Raw genomic sequence first — 10,631 nt, forward strand, 5'->3', positions numbered from 1 at the left:
CCTATTTGTATCAACGAATTCTATTCAAGTCATCAAATATAACCCATCGGAACAAAATCTTCGACCTTCATTTCGCTGAACACTCATTTTACTCAACCGTGATTCAGTGACCTTCATTTGGGTTCTGGGTGGTATTTCACATCATTGTTTCACAAAATGGAGTTTACTTAACTTCAGTTGGTGTGAGATGTTAAGATCCGCTTGCAGCTTGCCAACCTTTAGTGATTTAGTTGAGAAACATAGAAGTAGTGGAACATTTGTTAGTTAGTTTTCTGAACTGCTTTCCTACTCTTTCTCTCTCTCTCAATGATAACCGTATTGATCTGGAAAACCGTCGTGGGCTGTTGACGGACTTTCAGCAACCTTATGAGTAGTACATTACAAGGATATACATGTATCGCGGTATCTTGAATATCGTAGCAACTGAAACATGAGGCGGCCTGGTGCAGCACATTCAGTTGCCTGAGAACATCACAAACGAGAGATTCGGCTGGGTTCCTGGTGAGTCTCCCGAAAAACCAAATTAATTTGCAAATGAGTATATATTCACTAATTTCGTGCAATTTGGTTTCAAGTAAAACATAAGGTTGACGGAAAACCGGGGACTGCGCCTACCTGATGAGCCCCAAGAAGGGCCAAAACCGTCGTGGGCTGTCGACGGATTTTTAGCAACCTTATTAGTAGTACATTACAGAGGTGGCAGTTTACCGCAAAGGTCATCCTTGGAATTCCATGAGCTCGCTAACTGATATTGAGTATCATAGGAGCACATTACAAGGTGTTTTCGTGACAGTGACAAAGCTGTGCATCATCGCAAGGTTCAGAAATTTGTCTTTTTGTCATTTCAGTGTTTCGGCGAGTTTTTTGAAACAGGACATTGATATGTCGCTGAGTGGGCCGGTAAAATACTGACAGAGAACATCCGTCTTCTGACTCTCTTGTAAGAAAATTGTCAAAGTTGGGTGAGAATAACCCATAGACAGTTGCTAAGATAGCACATATTCAATAAGAACACAATGGGATCCATGCTCAAACGAATATACCAGAATGAGACATAAAGAGTAGTTCCGCTAGCCGGGATTCAAAAGGTCGGATGTCTGTTGGTTGGAGTGTACCGAAGTGGGGCAGTATCATGGCAAGGTGACTGGATACTCTCATAACTCGATTATGTCCTTTCACATTACGCCACTTTCGGCTTTGCACAACTCACTTCAAAATATCTAATGAAAAAGCGCATTCACCTTGAGAATATTTGTGTGATTCACTGGTAACCTTTCGGCGCACTAGCACGGAGAATTATGACTAAAAAAACTAACTCAACAAAAGCCTTTTTCAATAAAGTATGGAAATAAATAGATTAACGTTTTATTAGTATCGCTTATTTACAAAAGCCAAGTAAAGGAATTTAGGTCCATGTTTCACACCTATGTATTCAAAATGGTCTGAAAACTCAAGTGCCAGGCTTTCTGTATAGAACAGATGCAAAGGGGAAGCATCCGAAATGCTATTTAATCATGCCCCTAAAGGCCGAAGAAATGAATCCTTCTACCAAAACCACAAAACCACTGCCATCGACGATTGGTATGATAGCAAAGGAACCCCGAACGGGAGCCCATGTCCCCAATCCAACAACAGATTTGCAGTCTCCAACTCCACGTTTCAAGTACAGGAAGCACAGGCCACACCAGAGTGATGGCCATTTTGCCACTGTTAATGCACCAATTAATCTGGTTTTATTCCCCAAAAGTTGCTTCGCTGCGTCTGATTTGTAAAGGAGCGCTCTCATGAGATTTTGGGCATTAAGGTGTGTTTAGGTATAGCATAACCGTACCATTTGACAACTACCAGATTCAAGACGCAGGGTGTTGTGAGCCGGTCATATGCACTGGCTAAATGACAAGGACAGCGATAGGCTCTCGTTTCAAGGTTTGGTAATCCTGCCGAACGCATCTGAAAGATTGCACACACCATCGGTTTTTATACTGAAATGCCACAAAAATTTTCGCCATTATTTAGGTCTTTCCAAATATGGCTGCTGCCTTACACCATCGTTATGGCCGTTTTGTCAAAAATGCAAAAAGGCAGTCAGTAGACTACCCGCCACCCGCCGACTGGGGTCATCAGACGGCTAAGATCCCAAAAATACTCGGCTTATAAATCCGTGGTCTGATGAACTGAAACTCGATGGACTGAAAATCAGGCGAGTCGAAGATCTATAAAGTGGCGTTGTGATGAACTGAAGGGCGATAAACTGCTCAGCCGCAGCTGGAACCTTTGAACTAGTCTATGTTCGTATTCGAAACCCTTGTGGTTTAGTAGACTGGGTGAAAAAATGAAGCCTTACATTTACGTTTAATCTGCTATTTTCTGACTAGAAGCGATTGCAATTGAAGCAGTATCATTTCCACAAGAGCTGACACCTGTATACCAAAAAAACGTCCACAAACTTTACTGAAGGTGTTTTATTCTCATAGGGAGATCACCGACGGACCAAATTATAAGCATGTCTTTTTATGAAACGCCTAATATTCAGTTTCATTTTCTGTTACAGGATCAGCACCATAATGACTTTTGAACTGAGGAATGCGATAGGTTCTTTCATATAGTGTGACATGGCACTGCTCTTGCGCATTTACCCTACCGGAACAATGTGCGAAAGATTAAAACGAGCACATGGCAACTAAGTGAGTTTCGTGGGAATTTTGTTGAGAGATAATGTCTAGACTATCGGGTTTTGTGTCATCTTTGATTCAAAGGCCGTTCAGGTTGCTTCCGTGACGGTGGACTTTCTGAAATAATGGTTCCATTCTTCTGAGATTGGCGTGCTTCTCACCGTCTAACAAAGCGCGGTTTTTTTAAAGGTGATACAGCGCATTAACTAATGTATTTCAAATTTTATCTCTCCATAGACTTACTATGAGTGTATTAACATTTTCTTATTCGGTCAGTCGTATTACTCCCTTCTGACCACTGCCCCTCGAGCCCCCCTCAACTTATTGCTGCGTGGCAGCATGCCTTTCCACGAGCGCATGAGTGAATGTATGGGTACGAATGCACCTTTCAGTTAACCGAATTATCATTTGCCGAAATAGTTTACCTCATACCTCTCGTAAGGTCCCCCCAGGTGAAAGTCTGAAATGAGAACGGAATAGCGTGTACCCATTTTCCCCATTAGGTATATTGCTGACTGTTTGGTAAGGACGTCAAATTTACGGACAACTTTTATAATGGCAATGTTTGTGGCAATTTTATACTTACAAAGAAAGGAAAGTGTGACCAAAGGTTGCTCATAAGCGACTGATTGCCAAATCACAAGTCACGTGTAAAGTTGAGTATAGGTAAGTTGATACGCCACTGGATGAGTTCAATGGACTAACAATCGGATCAAAATACCTGTCAAGTACGATGGTTCAAACTTGGCTGGAAACATTTTACGGGAATTCAAAAGTGGCCTAATGACGTGGCTACACTGGGGAAAAAACGTAAACCTAACTGGAAAGTTACACACGCTTTTCGGAGATATATCTGCGGTTCTAGACAATATCACGTAGTTAGCTAAAGCAACCTGTCTACGCCTTGTTCGATAATTCATGGCAATGCGTTTCAGCTACACCACAGAGTGGACTCAGTAACGTCACACTGTCGGTCAACAATGGAGTGAAAACATGACACCACATGAAACAAAACTCTTTTGATGTGAACAGGACCCGAACAGCGAGCATTAGTTTTTGTGTTTCAATCTCCTAGCCCCCCAGTGCAAGTTAAAGATCAAGTGGTAATGTCTGGAAACTCCTATAAGAGACAAACGACAATTTATGTGACTTAGACCCGAGTTTACCGAACCGGGATTTTGAAGACTGGTCATACGCTTGTTACCCAGAAGCTGAAACCTCAGTATCTCCTTCTACTGCGTAATCTACCCAGGCTATGAAACAAAACTAGCATTACGGGTCAGAAATTCGTTATGCACATCGCACATGAAAGTTGCCTTTGAAACAGTTTTTTTCTGAAGATGAAGTTTTGGCTCACTGGAAGAGAGTTCCACTTCGTGTGTCCCAAAATGCTTTAAGATTCGTACATTGTGAGATGTCAAGATCTTCCTTTGAAACCAGGTTCACTTTAAGCTAGATTGCCGTGTCTTTATGAAGAAGACAGACCTAAGTTACCTGGAAGCACAAAATGACTGAAAGTGTCCAAGAAAGGTTAGGATTTTGTTTTTTAATCGAGTTTACCATTGTAGTTGACTGTAACTACAATGGTGGGAATAAAATCACCTATTTGTGGGATGATCTATTTGGGTACCTGAGAATAGTTCTACACAATAAGTATCAAAACGTTCAGGGTAAAAGTCATCTCGACGTTCTGGTTGGTACAGTAAAAGATGCGTTTAAAGTGTAGAATGGTTGTAAAAAGTTCACTGTTTGCCACCGCTTGCTAACTTATGACACCAGAACAACGGCTACAGAGTGCCAAACAGCCCTTCCTAACGGACGACGCTTCATGTTGTTATGGATAGTGTGGCGTATCCAACGACGACAGTAGAATTCTACTTCACTAGTTTCCTTGGCATGAACACTAACAATAAACGTGGCATCTCATTTGTAGACCTGGATAATTCGATGATGAATGACAGCCCTTATTGTGTTCAGAATCATCTTTGGAGTAGGGTTGCCCCACGGGAATACGTTTGGTCGCTGAATATAAATAAATTCACGAAGACAATTTTGTATTGCTTGGATTATATAATGGCCCAAAACATGCTCTGGATATTCAATCAGTCGTAAGCGTGTTTTGCTTTCAACTGCAACGAAAATTTATAAGCAATATAGTCATGAATTTCACCTGAATGCTTACCTATGAGTTCATAACTTATTAAGAGGAAGGACGTCGTTGTGAAATGTACTGCTTTCAAATCAAAAGTGCTTGAAACATTCAAATGGAAAAAATTGACCACCGTTTTTTTCAAACCTCCTTCTCTAACTCAGTTTGCTTTCTGAAAAGGAGATGTATTTCGAATATAGCTCAAAACACTGTGTACTCTCCGTCAGTCCAATGCACACCACATGACGTCACTTCTATTATCATGACATACTATATTCGGACCCTTCTTCTGCCTTGCTACTGAGACCACCTATGTCAAGTGCTTGCCAGTGGTGGGTCCTGTACACTCCATCAGCCTCTTTTTAAGAGGAACGTTAACAGGTCACACGTAGTGGTCTTCGGGATGAACCCTTGAATTTTAGTATTTTGATCTCTGCATTTGGTCTGTCTTTGGGCACTAAAAATTCAATATATACACTGCTATAATAGCTGCTCATTATGATGAAATATGGTTGAACTTTTGGCCCAGATGATTCTGCACTGTCATCTTTTCTCTATTCATCTAAGGATGATTGTTTTGGCAGATGTCCATATTCCATTCTAATTTACCCTACCCCATTTGAAACAAAATGTCATTTTGTACAGCCTTTACTGGTAACCAAAAGGGTAAAATCTCGTGGATTAGTATTATACCTCGACTACTGGCTCTCTCATTCTCTTTAGGATTTATTTTTTGCCTCCTTACTACAACTTAACAAAGTGGTTCAAGTGCACGTACTTTGAGCAAAGATTCCGTATAGGGTTGATATAGAACTGCTGACATTCCGTTCTACAGACCAGGGCTGTGCCAACTAGTGGCTCGAAAAGCCGCCTGGAATAGAAGTTAGCTTGTACAGTGATACTGTTTTAAATCTTCTTGCTTACAGAATTAGGCATATTTACCCACAAAACAACAGTACTAAAGAAGTCCGGAAAATTTCTTCACCTAAGATACCAGAGTTTCAAGTAGTCTAACCTTATCCTGCGACAATTAGTTTATTCAAAACAGCGGGGTTGTGAGTATTAGTTCTCCACAGATTTCCTTAGCCGAATTGAGCTTGTTATTAACTTAGGCCACTTAACGGTAGTACCACTAATATCAGTATCAACAACAGGCAATGAGAGAGATTAATTGAGTAAACAACTAATTATCCTCGTTAGTATTGGTGTTGGCGCTGCTGGAATGCTCCTCAAACCATCTGATCAACTGATTGGTTAAACGGAGTTTGCCCTGAGCTATTTAGTCATTTACCTACCCCCAATGGCTGATTCGGCTGATAAACTGCCAATTAATGAACCAATTTACCAAGTTGCCTGTGGGAGTGTGGAGAATGAGATGAGGGATAAGGGTATTGTTGTTCGCCGAATTAAGTTGTTGGTTTCGGTTTCGTACGCTCTCATATGTCTAGGTGTTCTTCCGAGGACGGGTGAGGAAATTGAATCTGGTGCATGGATTGGACTAAAGCAGACGGTCAGATATCCTCAGGCGGTAAACAAACTTGGTCCTAGTTGATAGCAGCACTAATTCACTCCGCCAGGCTGAAGTGAACAATTTGCAACTGGGGTAGTAAAAGACACTTATGGGACACCCTACGGTGGCACCACACGATACCGACCCACCTTATCCGGCCACCCTTCAAAGGCACCTTTTTGATACAGCCTTATGAGTGTTATCGCTGAATGCGACCAAATACCTCTACAGTTCTTGGATTTCACAAGATTGACGCGCGCAATCCAAATAAAAAACCACAAAAGCTCCTTCCTTGTTGAGGTTTTCAAGTGAAATTGTTTCAATAAACATTTTCATTTCTTAGGCGCACAGCCTCATCATCTGCAGCTGCAAGTCTTCTGTGTTCATCATTTTGAATAGTCCAACCAACTTCCCATAGTTAATGGCTGTACCGATAAACTGACTTGTTCGCTAACCACTGTAGTCGCTGTCAGTTTAGGTTAACACAAGTGCCGGGGGAGAGAATTCGTACACCTACCGCAGTCACAGTAAACATGTGGCGACTTTGAAAAGATTAAAAGCTTTCACAATGCCTCAACTAGCCCAAAAAAGATAAACTGATCATTGTTGAAAGTAGCGAGTACTCTAGTGTCTCTAAAATTTTGTGAGTTCGTCAGATTTTCGGTAAGTCTACCTTGATATCCTCGTCATGATGAAGTGCGTGTGTTAAATTTTTTTGGCAACATAATCCGTCACACAGATATATCATACCTTATAGCAATCAACATATTCAGTAATGACTAAGCGCCACAACAAATTGTTTCACCGATCACGTGAAGTCGAATATTATTGCGTATCTGTAACAATTGAGTAGGAGTTGAAATATTCAAGTATTTTCAGATGTATATTTATATGTATGTAATTTTGGCCATTGGCATATTCAGTAAACGAGTGTGGAAGAACTGGGCCCTGCAGTCCGAGATTGGGCGGCGAGTCTTCTTGTACTGCGGTGAAACGTTGACGGTATGCGGGCGCGAGGTGTGGCGATTGAAAGCCCCCAGATACACAGCCCAGGTAGGATACTTGATGAGTGAACGAGTACCGGACACGGTGCTCCGACGGGCACCTTGTAGTTTAAGGGAGGCAGAAGCTTCCACGGTAGTTAGGAAATGTTTGGCTAATGGATGGGAACAGAATCCCAAAACAGCTCCTATATAATCGACTGAAAAAGGAAAATCAGAATCCTTACAGAAGATTAGATTCTTTGGTAAGAAAGGAAAGAGCTAGGCAAAGAGCTAGGCCTGGGACTTTGCTAAGACCGACACTCCATAAACATTGAATTTCAGAGCAAAGCAGACCAAAATGTATGAGCGCTAACCCAGCAGTAGTCCTGGATGGGTCTCAATGATTTTCTGCCCGTGGACGTAATCATGTCCAATCGTGGCAAACTCTACGACACCACAGGTATTTAATCTGGATTCGGCCCAAGTTATTTCGAAGCGGACGTCATTGAATGCGACTGCTAGGCCGTTTTCTTTGGAGGCTGTAGAACGCAGCCCTCTTGCCCTGGATACTCCTGAGTTCTCAGTCTTTAAGGCTACCAATTGTGACCTTCTGTGACCATGGCTATATGTGTATTCAGTACCAGCTGGCGAAGCTATGGGACTGGGGCACTTCTCATGAGCGGCGGGGACCACCAGACGATCTTTCTATGTTCTGTGAGTACCAGCTTTTTGGTTGTCCCTATAGACTTAACCTAAGGGGTACCCTCTGACAGGTTGTGTGGATTGTCAGGCACCCTTTTGTTGTTATATTCAACTCCAGCTCAAATCTATTTGGTGTGCGTTGAACGCTGTATTGAATTGTTCAAATTGTGCTTTAGTAAATTCTGTTATATTTTGTTAATGCATTTGGTGCACCCATCTGCAACTTACCCGCGGTAACTCTTGGGCATTCCAAAGTGTTAAACGAATACCGGTATAATGAGTGATCCGCTGTGACTAACATTGTACACTTGCTACTGAATGAGTAGCACCAGTTATCCAAATGTGTGCCACGATAGAGACTAATTAGCGGTGCTGATCACCAGTCCACTAATCGTATACACTGTAGATATCAAGTGTTCAATCATTCAGTAATAATAGGCCACCAATGATGTACACTGGTGGCTTTGGAACCCCCCATTCTGTCCGCATTCTGATCTTAGTTTACACTGAGTACGGGCCTGCACTCTGGTGCATATGTGACCCGACGCAAGTCGTATGTTTCATTCCGTGTTCCGTCAGCTTAGTTTAGTGTTACAGACAGATCTGGAAACGCATGCTCACAGTTGATTAAACGCAATTAGCTGCAACGAAGCAGAAGGCGTGCAAGATCTCTATGCTCACGTAGATCCATGAAAATAACAACGGGAGCCATGCATGTAAAGATCTGTTGCTGGCCAATATGATGGCTCATCATGGAAGCACCAGCATCATCTAGGACTTTCCTTAGGGCCCGGCGCAATACAACACTTTTCCCCACCATCCCGTAGGCTGCCAAGTACCATCCGACTACATTACTATTCAAAATGGGATGTATTCCAGTAAACATATGGTTTTTTGCTAAAGACACCCGAAGGATGGTGTAGTAGGAGAGTGGTGATCAGGACTAATGTCATTCCGCTTTTTGAACTTTGAAGATTTGCTTGTGTACGGCAGTGAAGCGTCGTTGTTGAACACTGATGTCATGCTATCGATGATGATGATGATGATGATGAGATATGCTTGTGACTTTGATGACAACCAAATAACCAGTCTTACAGAGCCGCATGCGTCCGAATTCTGCGCAAACTTACAGTCGCTGAATTACCGAAAGAATCAGTCCTTTTTTATTAGTTTGGTTGTTTTGCTTTCAACGCGCAAGTGATGGCCGATCCAGATGTGTTTCTCATGGTGGCTTAATGATGCGGCAGCTTTTGAATCTTGTGCCCTGACTTGGCAATTATCCGTTAGATCTGTGAATAATGTAACTTGAGATGACAGGTTTTTATGCTTGGCGATGGTTTTCATACCTCATTAACCTACTGAGCTTTACTGGCTGATGCACGTTGAACGTCCGTAGAGTTTCTCCTACCAGGTTGGTCCTGGATAGAAGTCTAACGGACACAGTAGAAAGTTACTGGACTAATGCATATTTCAAGAGATATGCAAGTGGATACCGGCGCCTAACGTCAGCTTGACCTCGCCAAAAATTACATAAAAGAGGGTCAAGTCTAAGCACCAGAATAAGAGACGGAACTTAGGACTGTCGGCTGAAAACCACTCTCGGTATGTCTTTTTTTACTAGAATCACTGCAAATAAATTTTTGAGGCTGCGTAAATTTGGTTGTTGGTCTGTTCGCCGAGCTTGGCAGTTGGATTGCAAACGTTTCATCACCAATCGAGGTGACATCATCAGTGTAGGGTTGAGTGGGTGAATTCCCCCTCTTCTGCCTCTGATTATATAGCTTCTAAACAGTATTTGGTAGTTCTGGAGACGGTCATCGTGTAGTTTGATTGGTCTTCTGTGAATCTCACGTGGTTTCAACCTCCTGTGTCTGGTTGGTTCGTTGGGTGCATTCAATTCGGTAGTTCTGTATGTGGTTGTCATGCTGTGATTCGGTCGTTTCCTTCTTGCTTTGTTGGGTGGGTTTTGCTCATTTGATTGGCCTTCTGTTTTTCGTGATTGTCTTTCTTTGACCCAATTAGTCCGTTGGTTGCCGTTAGGTGTCTTAGCTCCGAGTCCCGTGACTGTGTGGTTCTTTCGCTCGTACCGACTGACATTGCCCCAGTCTATCAGCCGTTACGAGCGAAAGAACCACACGGTCACGGAACTCGGAGCTAAGAAACCTAACGGCAACCAACGGAGTAATTGGGTCAAAGGAAGAAAATCACGAAAAACAGAAGGCCAATCAAATGAGTAAAACCCACCCAATAAAGCAAGAAGGAAACGACCGAATCCCAGCACGTCAACCACATACAGAACTGCCGAATTGAATGCACCCAACGAACCAACCAGACACAGGAGGTTGAAACCACGTGAGATTCACAGAAGACCAATCAAACTACACGATGACCGTCTCCAGAACTACCAAATACTGTTTAGAAGCTATATAATCAGAGGCAGAAGAGGGGGAATTCACCCACTCAACCCTACACTGATGATGTCACCTCGATTGGTGATGAAACGTTTGCAATCCAACTGCCAAGCTCGGCGAACAGACCAACAACCAAACAGCGCACCCGAGCTACCTACATTCCACAACATTGCTGCGCAAATATCTGCTTCCGTAAAAGCCTAG

The 10,631-nt window shown here is 42.6% G+C and overlaps 1 protein-coding gene across 1 annotated transcript; it reads left to right on the plus strand.

The window, feature by feature from the left end:
* Positions 1-420: 420 nt before the first annotated feature.
* Positions 421-10,631, plus strand: T265_11577 (hypothetical protein; the record flags this gene model as incomplete). The annotated part of the gene is made up of 5 exons (XM_009178263.1): positions 421-501; positions 1,527-1,663; positions 9,638-9,763; positions 10,122-10,249; positions 10,270-10,631. The coding sequence occupies 4 exons, from the start codon at positions 1,536-1,538 to the stop codon at positions 10,629-10,631; spliced, it is 744 nt and encodes a 247-aa protein (XP_009176527.1).

The sequence above is a fragment of the Opisthorchis viverrini genome, assembly GCF_000715545.1.
Source record: "Opisthorchis viverrini unplaced genomic scaffold opera_v5_524, whole genome shotgun sequence".
Classification (NCBI taxonomy): domain Eukaryota; kingdom Metazoa; phylum Platyhelminthes; class Trematoda; order Opisthorchiida; family Opisthorchiidae; genus Opisthorchis; species Opisthorchis viverrini.